At 34.9% G+C, this 22,558-nt stretch overlaps 1 protein-coding gene across 1 annotated transcript in view; it reads right to left on the reverse strand.

The window, feature by feature from the left end:
• LOC103600044 (arf-GAP with Rho-GAP domain, ANK repeat and PH domain-containing protein 2-like) overlaps positions 1-22,558 on the reverse strand; it is a 58,048-nt gene that overhangs the window by 28,785 nt on the left and 6,705 nt on the right. Inside the window, exons 4-6 of the mRNA XM_008584274.1 lie at positions 22,311-22,385; positions 19,170-19,287; positions 10,273-10,401 (exon numbers count right to left, since the gene is read on the reverse strand). Coding sequence (XP_008582496.1) covers positions 10,273-10,401; positions 19,170-19,287; positions 22,311-22,385 — 322 coding nt within the window. The remainder of the gene's footprint in view (positions 1-10,272; positions 10,402-19,169; positions 19,288-22,310; positions 22,386-22,558) is intronic.

Consider the following 22,558-nt stretch of genomic DNA (forward strand, 5'->3'; position numbering starts at 1 on the left):
GAACAATGTAAATACACAGGTAGAAAGAAAAACACCTTCAGGAATTCTGACTCAGGAATCCAGGAATTGTTAAGAGATTACAGACAGTCTTATAAATATGAAACAGCTTACCTGTTAGAGAGGCATAATTACTAAGATAAAACATTTAACAACAATTATATTTCATATGCAATACAGTGTGCCACACTGAGAAATCGTTTCAACTTATTCTATTAAAAAAAACTTTTTGGTGAGAACACCAAATTCGTATTTGTATTTTATTGTGTATAAATTTATCAATATATCTCCAGTCTAGAACTTGCCCCTGAAATCCTGAAATATCTTCAACTGCCTAGTCAAGAATTGAAGAACAGTAAAAAGAAAAAGGAACCTCAAGCCAAATAGCCATGACACAGACATTATGGTGTGAGCTTCTGCTTTTCCTGTAAAATAGGAGTAATGACACCTCTCCTGCAGGATTGTTGTGACCCTAACACTAGCTAATGTACACAAAAGATGTGGAGCAGTCCTATATCCAGACTAAAACCTTTAGCAATTTCCTGGTATTAAGGTGATATAATTTTAAATATCCATGCATAGTTTCTGAAATTTACAAAATAACTTGAAAGGTTTTACAAACAACCATTAGTCTTAAACCTTACAAGCATTGGTTCTTTTGGGGAAAACTTTTACCTATATAGCAAATAGTACATAAATATTCACAATTATTATTAGCATAAGAAAATAAAAGTTAAAAAATAGAAATAGTTCTATTTTTTATGGAATAACTAACTGGAAGCAAAATTCCCCAGGTTTAATCATGTCACTGATCCTCACCACAAACGTAATTAACAAATACCAATGTTTTTCGTGATATACATACTGACTACCCACAGCATTTTCTTCATCACACTGCCATATCAATAGGTTCTTTTTAGGTACTTTGTGACTTTACTGAGAAACATACTTCTAAAATTTGTCTTCTGATACAATCGGTTAATATTCCACAGAAAAATATTTTAAAGAATATTTTATAGCTAAATAAGAAGAATAAGTAAGTATAAGTAGTATAGTAAGAAATTTAGAAAACATTGGATGAACTTAATGATTCAGCTGATTTAGAACAGGAAAGTGAAAAAGGCATTTATAATATTTATGGTTTAGAAATAAGTATTTTTAAAAGCATGAAATAAGTTACCGTAAAGTTGTAAGACACAGATATGATATATGGCTTATATCAGACAAAATCCACATATACCTTCTGATAGTATCTTTTTCATTTAGATTTTTTTTGAAATTAATAAACTTTTCAAATTTTACCAATAAGAAATAAGCATATTGTCTAGTGGCTGAATAAACCATTCATAGGTCAAAGACAAAATAGGCTTAGAGAAAAAATATTATTTCGGTCTTTGGGTGCATATTTGTTAAAGTTTATTTCAATAAGCTTTGTATGTAATTGAGTTTATTAGTTAAATCTTGGAGCATACATTATTAAGGGTCTCAGGAGAAAAGCTTTAAGGGGAATATATGTTCATAATAAGGGTAAAACAAAAGGAACTTTGAAATATGAAGCTCTATGGAAATACAGATGACTTAAATGGCTTTCTAAAAGCTCTCACAGCTAAATTTCCATCTGCTTTCAAAAGGTTAAGATAAGTAGAAAGACACACACTAATTAAGGGCCAGAATAAAGTTACACACTTTGGGGGACATCATGTGTGACTCTGTATGTAACAAAATCAAGGTCATAAGTGTAATGTCTTTCAGTAATTCACTCTCCCAAACTGTTCAGGTACTGCCTGTTCCCCCACCTTTGGGATGCTTCACTCATATTTTTCACTCCCTCCACCTCATCCTGGGTAGAAAGCTCCCTTGCTCCAGAAGAATCTGGCTCAGTACAAAGTTCATGCCAGGTGTGTCTACACACCTGCCATCCAAACTTTGTCAAGTTTCAGTACAGTTCTAATTTGTCAGTATGAAAGTTTCAGGCCCTGCATGTACCTATTGAGCTGGAGTTCAAGCTCCTATTCAGATCTCCGCAGTAGGATCCCTGCTTTATAATTCTTGAGATTCTAATCAGAACTCTTGTCTGCATGCTGTGCTGTGGGCTTCCCTCTTCACTGGAATCCTGTGATCCTATGACTTCTTCAAAGCACACTGATATTTCTAGATGCCAAATTTTTCTAGTTTCTAGCTTCAGAGCTTGAATATTTCTAATGCCACACAATCAATCTTTCTGACCATACTCATTGCTATACAGTCATTCAATATTCATTGGATCCCTCTCATCTAATCGAAAAGACTGATTTCACATATAATATGGTCCATGATATGGCATGACATTACATGTTACTAAGCATAGAATACTTCTTTGTAGTAAGAAGGAAAAGGAAGGAAGCAAGGGAAGGAGGAGGGGAGGAGGAGGGAAGGAAAGGAGTGGAGGAAAGGAATGAAGAAGGGAGGGAAAAAAGGAGGAAGGGAAGGAGAGAGAGAGGGAGAGAGGGAGGGAGGAAGGGGATGGACAGACACAACATGTATATTTGCTTTTAATTGAAAAGGAAACCAACTATTGCACATAATTAAGGTACTAAAGGAAACCATTAAGTAAGTGACTTGGGGAAACCATCTAACTTTGCTGCAAATGTAACAGGTCTGAAGATTTAAATGAAATACTACGTATTAGGGTGCATCCCAGGATCTTTCTCTAGGGAATTTAAGAACTTTGAGGAGTCATCCCCAAAGCACTTAATTCCCCCAGAGAAAGATCCTGGGATGCACCCTAATGCGTAGTATTTCATTTACTATCTTTTTTTCTTTCATTCCAATCAAATTCCAGCATATTGTTACCTCTCCCGAGTCATTAAACCCTCTCCCATTCTTGGTGGTCCTGAACTCAGAGTTTACTGAAAGATCTTCAGAGTTAACAGTATGGGTAAAAAACAAACTGGTATTGTTAATTATACTGAGCTATCATTTTGTTATTAATTTTTAAATGTCTTAAATGTAGCATGTATGAAACAAAGCAGAATGGCCAAATTTATTTAAACAGAACAGACATATCATGTACCCATGACAATGAAACCGATTAGCCACCCCCCAAAGTTTCTCCAAACCATTTGAAAACCTCAAGTGCTTATATGAAAACAGCAACTCATAACTAGTAGCCCTNACCTGCCATCCAAACTTTGTCAAGTTTCAGTACAGTTCTAATTTGTCAGTATGAAAGTTTCAGGCCCTGCATGTACCTATTGAGCTGGAGTTCAAGCTCCTATTCAGATCTCCGCAGTAGGATCCCTGCTTTATAATTCTTGAGATTCTAATCAGAACTCTTGTCTGCATGCTGTGCTGTGGGCTTCCCTCTTCACTGGAATCCTGTGATCCTATGACTTCTTCAAAGCACACTGATATTTCTAGATGCCAAATTTTTCTAGTTTCTAGCTTCAGAGCTTGAATATTTCTAATGCCACACAATCAATCTTTCTGACCATACTCATTGCTATACAGTCATTCAATATTCATTGGATCCCTCTCATCTAATCGAAAAGACTGATTTCACATATAATATGGTCCATGATATGGCATGACATTACATGTTACTAAGCATAGAATACTTCTTTGTAGTAAGAAGGAAAAGGAAGGAAGCAAGGGAAGGAGGAGGGGAGGAGGAGGGAAGGAAAGGAGTGGAGGAAAGGAATGAAGAAGGGAGGGAAAAAAGGAGGAAGGGAAGGAGAGAGAGAGGGAGAGAGGGAGGGAGGAAGGGGATGGACAGACACAACATGTATATTTGCTTTTAATTGAAAAGGAAACCAACTATTGCACATAATTAAGGTACTAAAGGAAACCATTAAGTAAGTGACTTGGGGAAACCATCTAACTTTGCTGCAAATGTAACAGGTCTGAAGATTTAAATGAAATACTACGTATTAGGGTGCATCCCAGGATCTTTCTCTAGGGAATTTAAGAACTTTGAGGAGTCATCCCCAAAGCACTTAATTCCCCCAGAGAAAGATCCTGGGATGCACCCTAATGCGTAGTATTTCATTTACTATCTTTTTTTCTTTCATTCCAATCAAATTCCAGCATATTGTTACCTCTCCCGAGTCATTAAACCCTCTCCCATTCTTGGTGGTCCTGAACTCAGAGTTTACTGAAAGATCTTCAGAGTTAACAGTATGGGTAAAAAACAAACTGGTATTGTTAATTATACTGAGCTATCATTTTGTTATTAATTTTTAAATGTCTTAAATGTAGCATGTATGAAACAAAGCAGAATAGCCAAATTTATTTAAACAGAACAGACATATCATGTACCCATGACAATGAAACCGATTAGCCACCCCCCAAAGTTTTCTATCATTTTGTTATTAATTTTTAAATGTCTTAAATGTAGCATGTATGAAACAAAGCAGAATGGCCAAATTTATTTAAACAGAACAGACATATCATGTACCCATGACAATGAAACCGATTAGCCACCCCCCAAAGTTTTTCCAAACCATTTGAAAACCTCAAGTGCTTATATGAAAACAGCAACTCATAACTAGTAGCCCTAAATCCCAATAAAATAATTGATCTGTGGAGGAGGTGGGGGTAGGGAAAAGAGAGAAAGAGAGAAATTCTGATGAGTCATATAGACTGTGCTTATAAGAGTCTAAAAAACAAATATTTGATTTATCCTTGATTTCAGGATAGTAAGGGGTTTTAGACAGAACATACAGACTGGATTTGGAGAGATCTTGATTCTAATGCCTGCTCTTCCACTTACCAGCAAGCAGGCGACCTTGAAGGAGTAATGTAAGGTCTCTATGCCCCTCTTTCTCATTAGTAGGAAGAGTAAATGAAATGGTGTATGTGAAGCATTCAGCTCAGTATCTAGCACAGAATAAATGCACAGTGACTATGTACTATTGTTATGTCCTACATGAGCTGATCAGTGACAAGGGAATATGCAAGAAAGAGATCTATTTTTCAATTACAACAAATAGATCTATTTTCCTTTATTTTTTAAGGAAAATATTTATTTTTAGAACATTAGTGGGGGGGGGAAGCTTTTTTCCTTAACTGTGTAGTAAATAATAATAATAATTGAGGCTAATACTGATATAATCTTTTTAAAATCATTTTAATTGACACATAATAATTGTACATATTTATAAGGGTTCTGCACAATATTTCCATACATTCATACATACAATATGTAATAATCAAATCAGGTTAGTCAGCATATACATCACTTCAAACACATACCATTTTCTTGTGTTGGGAATATTCAAAATCCTCTTTTAGCTAACTGAAAGTATGCAATAAATTGTTGTTAATCACAGTCACCCTACAGTGCTGTAGAACATTATGACACTCTAGGAAAGTAATCTATGCCTTAGGATAAGCCAAATATGCCATCAACACACTCCCAATCTATTTTCCTTTATGTCACTTGTATTGAAGAAGCAATAGTTAATAGAGCTAGTAGCCTGATGGCATCCTTGTAATAAGATTATCTATATAAGTAGTTACATTGTAAGTATAGTTACTACTGGAACAGGATTGACTAGAAAAGTGCCAGAGATTCTTTGCCATTTACTGACAATGCAATGAACTGCAGAAAGCAGAAAACCATTTTTCTACTCTATTTTTATTATTAAACTGTATTATAATAAAATGTTTCTAAAGTAAAAGTTAGTATAATAAGTGATATATTTCTTTTATCTTAAACTATGTTATAATTTTCAGGATAATCTTAATAAATACATAGATAAAAGTGGTCAAGTGTTCTTTATTTTATCTCTTGTGATTCTCATGTGACTTTCCAACGTAGGGAGTACAGGTAATATCTCATTTGTAAATGTGAAAGTTGTGGCTCGTGACAGTCATGTGACAAGATTAGAAAGCATACTGGAATTAGAATTCAGGTCTCTTAATATCTAACATAGAATTCTGTCTTCTACACTGGGATGCTTCCCTTTGAAGTAATGGTCATTACCATCATCACCACCACCACCATCATCAACCACAATAACAATAAATGTCCAAGTACCTTTCTTGACTTTGTGCATCATTTTACATTGTTAAGCCTTGTTTTTCCTAAAACTCATTCCTTTGATGATTTTTGTGACACTGCCCCTCTACCTGTTTTCTTGAAGCTTTTCTGATTGTTTTTTCACATCCTCTTTTGCTATATCCATTCCTTCAATGCTAATGTTGTGCTCAGCTCTCTGATATTCCTACTTTAACTTAAAAACTACATGATCTTGTACTCTGTCAAGGCTAAAACCACACACGACAAGCTCCATAGCTGTAGGTACTTATTTCCCTTCTAGGCATATACCCTCAAACACATGTCAAGCACCTAAAACCCAACACATCCAAAACTGAATTCAGTGACACTACCTCCGTCTCACTCCTAACTAGCAAACTCCTCTATTCTCACTATCTTGATGTCTCAGGAAACACCCAAACCAAGAAACTGAGGACTATACACTGCTTTCACCATGATGATCTAATGATATTTCCTTTGGAAAGCATTCTTAGATGGAAGTGAGATGGCAGTCCTCTGAAATTTTGTCAATACTTGCTCAGATATGAGTGATTTATTTATTTATATTTTAAAAAGTTTACTCAACATGTACTTTTAGTGAGCAAAACAATATGATATAGTCTTCTTATGGGAGGATAACATGTACAAGAACTAAGCAAGACATTCAGTGTTAGAACAGATGTCAATGATCATCTAGCTAAAACATTTTCTGTGCTTGAAAGCTCTCCATAAACATCCTGGCCTAGAGTAGTCATTTACTGCATGCTGTGTTTGTAGTCTTATATTTAAATAGGCTTCATATATTTAAGTTTTCTGTTCCATGTGGGTAAAGACAATGTTTAACAATCCTTTAAATTTTCCATGGTAGATTCCTGCATGAAACAAGAGAGCTAATAAAATCTCACCAATTGGTTTTCTCTCTACAGAATTATACTATTAGAAAAAGTCAAGACATTCATACTCTATAGTGAATATTAAGGACTATAATCAATTTCAAAGAAAATACTTCCACATGAAGTAGGCTAGGTCTTACCTTCAATCTTTTATCAGTCTTTGGATTTAAAAAGATTTGATAGGGAATAGAATGTGATTTCAGCTAGACTATGATTTATGGACTCCTACTATTTTTGCTAAATTTTTCTTTTATTTTCCTAAATCCATTGATAGTGAATGGCACAGCTTTCCAGGTAAGAATCTGCAGAAAGCAGTTGCATTTTTAACTACTCTATTCTAATGCAAATTTAATTCTAAAGCATCTGTCATTTGCAGTAACCTAAATTTAGAAACCCACGGGGACCTGGATTTGAGCTGCATCTTATATCTTTAAAGTATTTCTTTCCAATTTAGATCATTAAGACTTGATTCTCATGTACTGAATTCTACTGGGATAATTTTAAAGGATATTAGTGCTTAAAATAGGATTACAGCAACATAAAATTTTATTCTGTAGCCTTACAGAAGCTAAAAATTTATGGTTTACTTGTGACAGAGATGCTCAAACTTACCTCAACATAAGAAATAATGATAATAAAAGATGGTGTAATAGATTATCACTGACAAAGTCTAAATCGCAAATTAAATGAAGTTTTATTCTCCCTATCTCAGTTTTTAATCCATGGCGTAGACAAGAAATTTGAGGACTATTATCTTTCTTTTCAAGTTAATTAACTCCTCATTATAAAAATGGCAATGGCACAAAATGTTTCTGAGAAATAAAATGCTGCTTTTGAAAAACACAGATTTGATTTCTAAGTAGAGGCAACAGAAAATTCATTTACTGCCATATACTTCTACAAAAGTAAAGTATGTTATCTCATTACTTTAAATGAATGAAAAGAAATTAAGTGTTGGATGATTCTAAAATCTATTCCTATTTGTGATGTCTACATTTTAAACAGATCAGATAAAGTGAGAAAACTGAAGAAGTTAAAATCCCTGAGCTACAGCAAATACTTATCGTGATAAAATCCTTGATTTAGCAAGAAAGTGATAAAAATGTAATGTCAAACAAAAGTATATGCTTATAATTTGTTACATAAATTAGAAAACAATAAAATGAAAATCACATATATACAAGGGTATGTCAAAAAGTTCATGAAAAATAGAATTAAAAGTTATACAAACCTTTGCATGAACTTTTTGAAGTATCCTGGTATTCGTGTTTGAAGACACAGACATATTAACATAGGGACAGGAACAAATACAGGGTGGGAGAGGGAGGAGGAAACTTTATGTTTTAACAACATGTTAACACATTAGCTATTTGTTACTGAGAATAAATGTGGTTGCAACCAACTACCTATCCTTGTTTTCTAACTGCTGATTTCTACTTGGCCCCCTGGTTAGCTTAAGAAAATTCTAAGAAAGGAAAAGAAATCTCTAACATCACTTCCTTTCTGCTACGAAGAGCAATTCAGCGTTTCTGAAATGATGCCAGATTTTCTGCTAACAAGCTGACAGATAAATCACATTTGATTTGCTTTCATTATTTTCCTTTTAGATCTCAATTTTAAGGTGTAGTGGATGTAATGAATGAAGCAATAATTCTGAAGTAGGTGGTCACTGTGATTGATTTAGAAGACATTTGCCAAGACAGAGACAAAGTAGACTAAATATCCAACCTTCCCAAAATCTATCACAAAGTACATACCATAAAAGGTATTAATAAGTTCCATGCTGTTGTAAAACACAACTACAAAAAAAAAAAACATGACTTAAAAAAGTAAACAAAAAAAAAAAAAAAAAAAAAAAGACCAGGGCTGCTTTAAAAGGACAATCTTAAATTCAAACAAATGCAAAACCAACTATAATGAAAAAGATTATTTTGCTTTGACAATGTGAATATAAATCAACCTCTAATTAAAAACATTCATAAAAATTTTATGGGCAAGAAAACGAAAGTGTTTTAAACAGGGTAGTCCTATTTTTGAACAAATACATACAACTATTAATAGGAAATGGTACAATTAATGTATTTGCTGCTGGTGCTACTCTAAAACCTGATTCTTTTTTCTTGCAAAGAGACCTAATGTAGGAGTAGTGAAGAATTTTTTTAAAAGATAAATATCTCTAAAAGGCTAAATTTCTACAGCAAAAGAATATTACCTGTTTTTTCTACTTAAATGATTTGTTTACTTAGAACAGAATACATAAAAGTTATTATACTGCTTGCATTCAAAAAAATACTTTCATGTAAATATAAGGTATAGAGGACAGTATTGTGAAATCAGAAATTTATCAGATTAGCTTTGGTACAATTAATAGCTTAGTGAGCTATGGCTATTAGCTAGAAAGCCTGCAATCATACAGCATTTTAGAGCTGTACCACTATTTCCACTTTTTTTTTTTTTATAATAATTAGAAGTAAGACCCATCTGTTCTCAAATCCAATGTCTAGTAATTGTGTAATATGGGGCAACTTAACTTCTCTGAGCTTCTTTTTCCTCACTTGTAAAATGCAAATAACAATATAACTCACCAGGAATTTTAAAAAAAAGTTCAAATGAGCTTTGCTATGTATAGAACTGGCTAATGATAAGTCATTAATAAATGGTTATAGATATTATTAATATCAATTATAAAACGTGTGGTAAATTTCATCTTACAAAACTTGAAGCCTTAGCTTTTGAGGTTGGTTTAAATATAATCCTGGCCCAAAATCTTTCTAACCTGGCAATTGATGATAACCACAACAGAAAAATAAAAATTTTCTGATACCTCATACAGATTCAAAGGTTGTCTTATATGCTTCATTTGTGCTACCTAACTTTTACGTAACCTTTCATGTGCATTGTCTTCTTCCAGTTGGATAGCAAGTATCCTTACTGGATATGTTCTATTTTGTATATATTTGTTTCTAACATAACTGTGAGAAAAGTGAGACTTACAGTAAGAACTTAATCTCAGAGCCTGTATAACTTGCTCTTCCTGAATGCCCCAGAGAGCTTTCAAATATAAACATAATTCAGGAAGAAGACTCACCATCAATCTCAAATTTAGGAAAACACATAAGCACAGAACAGCAAACAACCTTTAACTGGGTACCATCAAATTCATCAACCTTTACCATAGTGCCACACACTGGGAAAATTTCCTCCTATTCATATATTATTCTTTCTTCTCTACAATACTTTGTCAGTAGCTGATTCTGTATTTAGCTGCTCATTTTCAAATACCACTTGTGCCACAATAATTACGCTTTAAATGAACCACTTGAGTTTCCCATCATAGTTGCAATGTGAAATAATGGCACCTACCACTGTAGCGTTTGATTGTGTCAATGGTTAAGAATCTCTTCACCACAAGATACGCAGAGCCGGGTTCAGCTAATGAGCTCCACCGAAGCACCTGTTCCAGTACATTTTCTGTGTAGTGAAGAGGGCGCTCTGCAAAAAAGTAACCCAAATCGAATTGCAAAGAAAAACATGAAGACAATTTTTATTTTAATTATAAACTTTTAAAAATTCATTTGAAAGGATCTGTATGCAACAATGTACATAATCATAACTTATGTTACCCAATAACAGCACTAGGACTACATACAAGAGACCCTCACACCTCGAACACCATTAAGCACGTAATAAAATTTGCTATGTAAATGAATCTGTGCAGGAATACGTATTTATTACTCAACTATTTTTTTAAAAAATTCAGAAGTGCTTTAATATAGATGAAATCTAATTCTACCCTTTGTGCAATGAATGTCTTTATCTTCTTTTCAATTTAGGTAACATTCTGGTTTTCTTAGGAAAAACTGCCTATTTGTAGATGCAACTAAATAATTTTGGAAGGACTAGCAAAATGTTGCCCAATACTAAGTAATAAGCATAAATTAGTTCTTTGTTTCTCTCAATAACATTACAATCTTATTATTTCTGATCAGTACTAGGGAACAACCTTATAACTGAATTCTTATCATCAATTAATGTGAAATTATAAAATATAAATTATACAGAGAACATATAAAAATAATTATTATACTAGTATTGAGTAACCTATGTTTAACCATTAGGAGAAATATCAACCAGAAACATATGTAGCAATATTATACATTAACTGTTGATATAATAGGCCAATAAGCAAGAAGTTAAATGAGAGCTTAAAGATTTCTCCTTCATGAATATTCATCCACATGCATTTAAAAATACGGTTGCCTAAAACAAAATGTATCACACATTCTTAGCACAGAGTTTAATAAATAAAGCACAGTACACTGAAAATAGCATAATTGAAATAGTAAGAACAGAAGCTCTGATATGAAGATATCAATAATGCCTTTTTAGTATTGTAGACATATACGAGTATAAGAAACTCAACTCCTTTATACCCTCCTAAATGTAAAGCTATAGCATTTGAGCTTTTTGTTTTTGGTTAAAATAGTAAAGCTAATGACAAACAAAAAAGAGCATGTCAATAGCCTTTTATTCAAATAAGACCCATAATATTGTAATTGGAAATAAAACACGATTAAAAATCATCCTGCATAATACTGGTGTTCCCTGCTATGACCACATGAATCCAGAAGTCATCAGTAATCCCAGGTCCACAAAAGAAGAGAACAAGTTTTCTGCTTCCAGTGTAAATTACCAGATTTTTGCTTCCTATCCAGTACACTAAAATCTAGTTCTGCATTCTGTGCTTAGTGGAGCAAGCTTACTCATTACAATAGCAATTAAAAAACAAAACAGAACAAAAAAACCTGCTAGGCCATATATCTTGAGGACAAATTTACTTCTTATTTACTATTATATATCCCCTGCACACAGAATAGTACTGAGTACATAACAGATACTCAGCAAATATTTGAAGAATTAAATATCTTACAAATTTCTTTGGTGGCACATAAATTAACAGAAAATATTTGCATACAGCAGATAAAATATAACTTTTGTACATATAACTTTTTGTAAATATAACTTTTGTGCTATATCAATATTACTTTTTTTCAAATAATTCTCTAAAAAGCTAGGAAAGGGTCATAACTGCTCATAATTTGCCAAAGTTATAATTCAATTATTAACACATAAACTGGTTGTCTTATAACTGGAATTAAATGTATTTAAAAGTAAAACTAATTATAGAATAAGTACTGCCTTTATGTTTGGTTATACATTTCCTGATTTCACTACTTGCAAGCTCTGAGACACTATGGATCCCTTTAATAGTTGCCTTTTATGGAATAACAACTATGTATCAGAAATTACATATGCTGGATACTTTGTATCAGTTATCACTTTCAATTCTCACAATAACACTTTTCAATAGATACTATTATTCATATTTTACATGTAAGGGAACATAAGAATCACAGGGATTCAGCCACTTGCTTAAAGTCACATAGCTGGTTGTGATGGTTCATTTTAGGTGTCAGTTTGAGTAGATTAAGAAATACCTAGAAACCTGGTAAAGTGTTATTTTGGGGTGTATTTGTGAGAGCATTTCCAGAGGAGACTAACATGTGAGCCTGAGTGGACTAGGTGGGGAAGATCTGCCCTCGATATGGACACAATCTTCTGGGGGCCCAGAGAGAACAAAAACGAAGGAAAAGGTGAACGTATCTGTTTATCCACTAAGCTGGGATACACTCTTCTCTCCTGTCCGTGGACATCAGAACTCCAGGCTCCCCAGCCTTTGGGTTCCAGGACTTACACCAGTGGCACCCGAGGGCTCTCAGGCCTTTGGACTTGGACTGAGAATTACACCATCAGCTTCCCTCGTTCTGAGGCTATCGGAGTTGGAATGAACCACACTACCAGTACCCCAGGGTCTCCAGTTGCAGATGGCTTATCGCAGGACTTCTCAGCCTTCAATATCTCATGAAGCAATTCCCCTAATAAATCCCCTCTCATATATCTACACACATAGTCTATTGGTTCTGTCTTTCTGGAGAACCCTGACTACTAATATAGTAGTTAAGGTGAGAAACGGAGATTTGAAACCCAAACCTACATGACTTTAGAGCCCCAAATTTTAACTACTACACTTAGTTTTATTGTGGACAAGTATGACAACCTCCCTATGATGGTTTTCTCACATGTAACTTGGGGAAAAAAGCATCAACTTGCCAACATTTTTTTTAAGACTGAACAAGGTAACATAAGCAAAGTGAAAAACGTGAGATCACACTTTCGCCTTCACTGTTCTCTTTCACTTTTTTATCTTTAGTGAGAAAATGGGAAAGAAATAATGGTAAAATAATTTCAACTTCCTGCAAATAAGGAAGATGATGGCCGTGCAGTTGGCATGGATGTGAGAATAATATTCTTAGCTGGAATACGGTATCTGAGTTGAAATAAAAAATTATGCTCCTTTATTAAATGATTGCTATGGATAAAACGTGACCCCCAAAAGTTCATTTATTCAGAACTTGATCTCCACTGTAACAGAGTTAAGTGGGTGGGAAATTCAATTATGGTGTCTGAATGGAGGGGCCTTTGAGAGCTGATTGGATCCTGAAGACTGTGCCCTCCCTCATCAGTGGATTAACCCATTCATGAAGTAATGAGTTATCATGGGTGTGGTTCTGATTTATAAGGACAGCGAGTAAGAAGGCTAGCTTTCTTGCTCTGGTCATTCTCACCATGTGACACCCTGCATCACTGTAGAGAGTCCCTACCAAGAAGAAGGCCCTCTCCAGATGTATTTCCTGGACCCTGGACTTTCTAGCTTCCAAACTGTAAAAAATAAATTTTGTTTTCTTATAAATTACCCAGTTTCAGGTATTCTCTTACAAACAACAGAAACAGACTAACACAAAGATTAAATTGGTAGTAAGACTTCCTGAATACCAGAACATTTAAAGAGGGTCACTATTAAACACTGTTGCAATTAGATAACACGATGATAGCTCTAAAACATTTAAAATTACACTAAAATATATCACAACAGAAACAGAAGCTTATCAATGGGCATATGATTAATTTTGGCTGCAAAAAAATCAGTCAAGTATGTTTTTCACATCAGTATCATGGTATGAAATACTTTGGAAGAATGAAAATCCTGCAGATCCAAGTTCCTAGATTAAAAACAGAGATGAAAAATGGGATAAAAAGATAAATATTTATTAGACTGTCGAATACTACAATTATAAAATAGCATTAATATCCACCTTAAGAAAAAAAAATTGAGTCATCAAACATTGTTGAAATATAAATTCCTACAAATAAATTTTTTACTTATTTACAACTACCTCTCATGATAGATGAAAAGTTACATAGTATTAACCTTTGCATACTACCTACAGCATAAAATTTTCTAAAAATTCAGTGTAGTTATTTGAGAAGAACATGTTAAGGAGGTAGTTCTTCAGCTACATAAAACACGATGTTATAAATTGCTTAAAGTCTTGTTACAAGATAAGCCTGGTCTCCCTTCTAAAGAGTGCTATCCATTTTCCATCTGAAATAACAGCTGTCATCCTTAAATTTCTGGCAGTAATAACACAAGATTTCTAGAGACAATTAGGACCTCTAAAATAATTAAATCCTTAGTGCCAAACTGAGAGCTGTGCAAGCCTTTCTCTGTCCTGTCCACAGAACTTTACGTGTCAATCAGAAGAGCTGGAAAGAATCCCAAATAAAAATAAGCAGATCTTCCATATCACAGTAGCTATGAGGAAGAAAAAAACATATTTTGTATGATATTACTGCATTGAAAGTAATTGTTTCACAAACCTGAACCTCTCAGTGAAGCCTACTTAAATGAGGTCCCTCAAGCAGTTAATTTTTCTTCAAGATGTAAAGGACCTACAGGGTACAGGGACTACACTGGCAAAGTATGGGTTCAATTTTAAGGTGAAGATTTAAAATAATAGCATACTTTAGAAGATTAGCTCTTGATAGCAGAGATACCGTCTCCTAGGGTGGGTTTCAGCTTGTCCTAATGATTGGCGACAATGAGTCAAAGATACTGACATCCTTTAAAGAGTGAGTCAAGAAAGATTTGTTCTCCACGCAACACAGATTTCAAGGTTCCCATCAGGAATTCATTTAGATGAAAAGCCTAATTATAAATTAATTGAGCCTAGAGTCTACGTCAGCTTAACATATATTTCATAGGGTTGTAATATAAAATCAAACTATCAGAAAATACGAAGAATCTGACTACCACATAAACAAAAAAAGATTGTGCTTTGTTTTAGTCAGAACTTTTCTAAGAGCTGGGCACCATTTCACCATGATGGCAATGTTGCTAAGGGTATTTGAGTTACAAAACTGACATGCTTATTGCAGTCTGCATTTGTAGCTGTCACATCCATGATGATTCCACTTATAGGTTTAAGAATCTATTTTCATCATCTTTAACCACATTCAGAGTGTCTCAGCAATTACATGCTATCATGCATATGTTTTTCTCATTTATTTTTATATTATAATCAGGGTATTATATTAATTGTTTAATGAGTATAATAGATTATCTCAGGATAGTAAAGGAACATTACAAAGTATTTATTATACAAAGGGGGCATTGGATATGACAGGATGGAGAACTACTGCTTAAAACTTACAAGTACCTACAACAAAATGAAGTCCAGTACTCCGGTTTATTTATTTATACATCCTTTCCATTCATCCGTTTCATTTAGTTTTGGGTACATCATTAATTGGAGGATTTATTTCTACATTAAGAATGCACCGGTTCCCTGCTGACATTCTTCTTATCAACTACAATCTTGTCACTATCTATTCCTTTACTTTTGTCCTCATTTTATATTTCACTTTATCTTCTCTGCATGTTACTAGAAATAACACTTAACATTTCAGAAGGTCAGGGGTGCACGTGGGTTCCATCTGCTTCAGTAAGCCAACACAATCGGAAGCCCTTGAGTTGCTTCCCTTGCATTGTTCCTCTAGAAACAGTGAAAATAAATCTTAGTTTTCTCTCATGGTGATTTCTCCCTGTACAGCTGACCAAACATTAAGTCCATGCCAAATTTGAATTCTTAACTCCGAGTGTGTTCTTTATTGAGGTACATGGAATGTTTCTTTGATTATATATTCAGACATTCACGAATCAAAACTTACTATCTCCTAGTCTTTCTATATGTTCATTAAGATAGCTTTTCTTTTTATTAGAGAGAAGGAACAATTAAATACACACACACACACACACACACACACACACACATATATATATATATATATTCCAATCCCACCTTAGCATTTGTGATGCACTAATTGTCACAGGCAAGTAGATAATCAGTCATTTGGGGGTAAGCATCCCCTGATTTTCCAAGATGAAGTTTCAAAACAATGTGATGGAGTTTGGCTGTGTTGGCCCCCCCAAAACTCATGTGGCAATCTGATCCCCAATGTGGCAGTGTTGGGAGCTTTTTAAGTCATGCGGGCAGATCTCGTATGAATGGGTTAATGCTCTCCCTGGGTGGGGGGAGTAATGAGTGAGTTCTCACTCTATTAGTTCCCATGAGAGCTGGTTGTTTAAAAGACCCTGGCACCTTCTCTTTCTCTTTCTCTCTCTCTCTCTCTCTCTCTCGCTTCCTCTCACCATGTGATCTTGTACCTGCCAGGTGCCTGCCACTTTCTGCCATGAGTAGAAGCAGCCTGAGGCCTGTGCCAGATGCAGCTGCCCCAGAATCATGAGCCCAATAAACATCTGTTCTTTATATATTACCCAGTCTCAAGTATTCTGTTATAGCAACACAAAATGGACTGATATACAATGTTTCCAGGTACCTACATAATGCAATCCCTCTTTTAACTACATACAATTCCTTCCTATCTTCCTATTCCTTCCTTTTCTACTTCCTCCTCTCAGTCAGGAGGGCCAGCAGCCAAAGGCACAGGGTCCCAATGCTGTAACACAGGGATAGGCTTTAATTTGACTCAATCCTTGAGAGAACAAGTGTGGTAGGGAAAAGGATGCCTACCCCCAAATCCTGCCATGACTCTCCTAAAAAATGACAGAAATAGAAGCATGCAGGAGACAATTGGCTGGGCCAGAGCCTTGAGATCTGCTAGTGGTTCCTAATGTACAAGCAGAGATCCCTTTCTATTTGCCTTCCACATTTGGATACATCCATTCAAGGAGCAACACTGAATATCACTCAGGTTCAGAATACCATCATTTGTCGTTCCATCTCAGTTAAAAAGAATTTTGTGTGGTATGTTCCACATCAGTACACTATTCTAGAGTTATTGAGAGATAAAAATGTCATAAATATATGGTAAATGCCCTAAAAAATCATATAGCCTAGGTCCAGATATACTATACTACAAGTCAGATAGAATGCAGTATTATAGAACTATAAGCAAATGATCAGAAAGAGATCAGTGTCAACTGTGTTTATCCAGGTATCATCATGGAGGAAGAGGCATTTCAGCTGGACCTTGAAGGATGGATAGGCGATGAGGAAATCATGAAATGGCTTTAAACGGTGGAACAATATAATCCAATTTGTGGTTTAGAAAGATAGTTCTAGCAATAATGCTGACAGTTATCATTTACTCACAAATACAATGAAGCTGATAACCTAGCCCCTTTCCTTAAAATTAAACAAATAAAAATCAAAAGACTCTACCACCCTGTACCACTTAATCATACAAAATGCTGATTCATGTATTCAACAGATTTTAATTATATGGCTACTATGTATGAGGCACTGTGACAGACATTAGAAATGGAAAAAGACAGAGTCCCTTCTTCATTCCAAGGAGCTACTGTCACAACAGACAAATATAAATCCAGGTGATAGGCACTACAAAAAGACAAGACAAAGTGCAGTGAAATTCACAGTCTGAGGTTTTAAGGAGATAAGCAGTGGGCCATGTGGGGGAAGGACATAAGTATATTTGGGAAAACCAGCTTACACACATTAGTCAAGCACAAAGAATGGAATATATTGTCTATAAAGAACATATATAATGAGAAAAGATAACAAAGGAGATTAGGGCAGATGAAAACCAATATTTAGAAGACAAAGGAAGAAGAAACTACACATAAGTAAAAATGAATAGAGAAACAAGAGGAGAACCCAGGCAGCACTGAAAATAAAGTGAAGATCATAAAAGGAAAAGGGGATGGTCATTAACAATAAATGCTACAGAAAGGACAAGTAAAGTCTGACACAGATCAATTGGACTTGACAGCTGTGGGGTCACAGGAGTTATTTACCAGAGAGTCATGGGGAGTACTGAGCCTGACCATGGGGAGACACTGAGAAATGACACCAAAACATGAGAGTCATTGAATCCTGGCAACGTGTATTGAAAAATGACATTTTATCACAAATTATAGCTTTAAGAAATTGTTCACAATAAAAAGAAATAAAGGATTGAAAACATCAAGATGGAACAATGAAACACAAAGTACTTGATAATCCCATTTCATTCGACAACACTCCTAATAATATACCATAGGGTATTTCAATGTTGAATTTTAATTTTTATCTTGAGCTTGCAGGTGGCAAGATTTTCCTTTTGGCAGTTTGACAGTGTACTTGAAAGGGTCCCAAGACCTTAGTAGGTATCAGCTAGACAGATGGTCAAGGTACAAAGACATTCTGCATCTTATTTTTTTTTCCTAGAGGTCTTTAAAACCAAATGGTGTCATTAGAATGTTAAGCTTATTCAGCACTTGACTACTGGGGTAGTCAAGGTGTTTTAAAAGCTCTCTTTATCCTTCGGTGTCTTTGCTATGAAAGATGACAAATATTTGATCCACTAAAGATAGAAGAAAAGGAAAAAGCCAAAAAAAAGAGGCTTCTGCTAGGCCTAAACAAAATGCTTTTTTAAAATAATAAATAATCTTTTAAATCAACATTCTTTGTTCTTGTAAAATAAGTGGCATACAGGAATAAGGTGAATGGTGGTGATAAAATTTAAAATACTGTTACAAATCAAATTGCTTGTCCCTATAAGCAAAGGCCTTATTTCCTGAGGTAGCAACATAGATGCCTAATGCTCTGCACTATATTTTTATAGTCAATAAAATAATATAATTATCTTGATGAGTTAAATCATAGGAAGGCAACCCCAAGTGGTGATAATATCTATCAACACATGAACTAAGGTAGAAGGGAATTCATAATGAGATGTTAACCTTTAGAAAAACAAAATATCAGTAATGACTTGTCACCAAAAGAGTATTTCTTCATACTATAAAGAGTTTAAGAACCCCTAGCATGAAAATCACTTACCCAGCTCTTCATTTTCAATAACTTCAAATGTGGCCCAAATATCCCCTTTTGTGGGAATGATATTTTTTATTGCTAATATATCATTAGTTAATTCTTCTGCTTCCATCACAGGAGATATCTATAAGAGAAGTAATATTTCTTCAAAAGATATGTCAGACTAAGAAGTAGCCTTATGCTAGGGCAATAATACTCCCCGTTCACTATCTAAAAACGCCCCAAGTTTCTTCCTAATATGGTTCAAATTAGCTTCTCTAACCACATAGGGAAAACAGCATGTTCAGATCTTCTCCACAAAATGTAATACATTTTAATGTTAAGTGCAAAAGTCTATTACAATCTAGACATAAAGAGGAATATTTTTTTTTTTCTCACTTAGTAAGCACTTAGATTGACTCAGAAAGGAAGAATGTGCCTAGTCACACACAGAAAGACCTTCACCAGACAGCAAATCCAAAGTTTTAAGAGTAAAACTTTTCACTTGTCATTCTATAATCAAGAGTGCAGAGTGACTTGGTTATTCAGGCTGGGCCCTAAATTATGCACAGTTGACTGCAGTCTGTCAAGACAAAAAGCCCCAGGGTTATGGTAGTCTGTGGTTTGCCCTGCCATGGCAAATGACAGACGGTGGGATACCGAAGTGTGCTGGGGCCAGGATTTCAGGACACAGGGCAGAATATGCAGTGCCAGTCTAGGGGCCATCTCCACAAGAGTCACAAAACCTGAGGCAACTGTTTAAGCACATCATCTCTTCAGGGACTTTTGGGACTTTTGATTAGTTTCTTCTTGTTTTTGTTTTTGCCAATCTTAAATGCACGCTGGTCAAAAGCAAGATGGCTTTCTTGTATTAGAATTTACTTATAATTTTAAACAAGTATGAGATATTTTAAGCTTTAGAATACCGCAACTCCAACTGCAAAGTTTGCGTGTTTTTGGTAAAAGTATATTCCTATTAACAAAATAGAGAAGAAATGGGATCATTTCCATTTGTCCTGCCCACTACTGCTCACAAGCATATTGCACACATATAAATAATAAAAAACATTTTCCACTACAGCTAACTCACATAGTCTATCTTTTATATTTTGTGGAATTTAGTGTTTGGGGACTATATTAATTATACAATTAGGTCCACAGTTTTCTATTTAGAAAAGCCCAATAAAAATATAAACTTAAAAAACAACAACAACAAACTTAGCATCTGGGAAAAGTGAAGAACTTCAAGCAGTAAAAATTGTACATTAATCATTTCAATAATGTTGCTGATCTGCATGGATTCAAAAAAAAGTTTTTAAAAAGTATAGCCCCTTCTTAAAAAATAATAAATTACTGAGAAACCAAACTTATGAAACAATGGGACAAAGAGTACTTCAGCTTGAAGTAGAAAGACCAGAACTTTACTTCCTGCGCCAGGAGAGACCCAGAGCCGCTCTTTAGAACACCTAGAACTCCATATTTAGGCAATCACTACTCTATGCAATATGCAGATCAGTATAAAGAACATCAGGTTTGGAGTTTGGTGACCCTGGTTTGTATTCTGGCCTCAGTTTTTTAAATTTCCAGTTTCCATTCCTATAAACTTGGGATATCACCTGCTTCATCTACCTCTGTGGGTGAGGTAATGCTCAGCTGAGATAAATGTAACCACAGGTTTTGCAAGCTCTTAAGTACTAAAACAAATACTAGTGATTATTTTTGTATAGTTTTTGTTTTTAAGAGCATTTGGAGTTTCATAGGTGAAACTGGACACAGTCTTTTATCTAAATACTCTAAAGATAACATGAGAATTTTGCTTAATTGCAATAACTTCTGTTATGGCTTCACAAGTAAGAAAAAATTAAAATATGCTACTAAAGAGTTTATGTGTAGGTAAATCAAGTGCTTTGAATACTTCTTCCAGTGTCTGTGATGGATCTGTGCTGACTGATCTGTACTAGTTCCTCATGTCCCTTATGATCAACACCACATACTCAATATACAAAATAAAGATGTGGCCAAAGAGTAGCAAGGCAAATGTCTCATAAGGCCAAAGTGTATTTGGTCGTATTTCAGCTCCATGTTCTAAATAAAGTAGCTAGTGTAATACAGTCATAAACATACCCAAATTCACGACGGCAATATATTTAACATAACTAAAGTCCAGAAATATCTAATGTTGTGACTCTGTTTAAACTTGGACTTTAAAAAGATACGGAACTAAAGGTAAATTTCTGTTGCGTAGCAGAATGTCTATTCCTCTTATAGAGAAAGTAGTCTTACCAATTAAGAATCTGAAATATCACAGTTACTATCCCTAAGGCAGAGTAATTACTGAATGTGGTAGCATGAGAAGTATCTATTCAGCACAAATAGTATTTTCAAGGAAAAAAAGAGTTCTCCAATATACAAGTAAATTAGAATACTGGATGTTAAAGTATAGGAAACAAGGGTGGGAGATTATTAATAATAGCACTTGTAGTAATAGCAACACCATGTACTGAGCAATTTGCTAAGTGTTTTACATGCATCATCTTAAGACCTCACAACAATGCTATGATTTAAATACTGTAATTTTTCTTCATTTCATAGGTGAGAAGATTAATGCTCAGACAGGGTAAATAACTTGCCTAAAGTCAAGTACTTGAGCCCAGGTTATTTTCCAGAACCTACAGAAAATCCTAACTGTAAGCTGAAGCACAAAAGATGTTCTCTTTCCAAATGACTAAAACACAGAATTTCCAGAAGATTTTGTTATGAAAAGTTAATCTTGTCATCAGTCATTGTTTGAACTGGAGAGGTAGCATAAAATATAAATAATGGGCCGGCCCGGTGGCGCACTGCTACAGTGCGCCGCTTGGGAAGCGCGGAGGCGCTCCCGCCGAGGGTTCGGATCCCACATACGGACCGGTTCCCGCTCACTGGCTGAGCAAGGAGCGGGGGCAACGCCAAGGGTTGTGATCCCGTTGCCGGTCCCGGTCCGGTACAGGCGCGACACTGAAGGTTGCGATCCGTTGCCGGTCACGAAAAAAGACAAAAAGACAAAAAAAAAAAAATATATATATATATATATATATAAAAATAATGCTGGAAAATTCAAAATATGTAAATTAATGCTAACACTTGTGATTTCCAACAGTGCTCTTTACATCCATCTTTAGGACTCACCCGAATTATAATACTGCAGTCGGGTTGCTTCCTTCCTACATACACTTCAATTAGCAAATCTCCAGCCTGGGAAACCTACAAAAAGGCAGAGATGAAAACAGCACACATAATTATGTTGCAAAAACACACATATGACCAAGACAGTTATAAAGTCCTCGTCATATTTCTCAGTATTTCATAACAATGAAATGAACTCAGATCCCCTGCTTACAAGCATAATGTACCCATTTCCAGATATGGCTGATTAA

Source organism: Galeopterus variegatus, unplaced genomic scaffold, assembly GCF_000696425.1.
Source record: "Galeopterus variegatus unplaced genomic scaffold, G_variegatus-3.0.2 Scaffold3198, whole genome shotgun sequence".
Classification (NCBI taxonomy): Eukaryota; Metazoa; Chordata; class Mammalia; order Dermoptera; family Cynocephalidae; genus Galeopterus; species Galeopterus variegatus.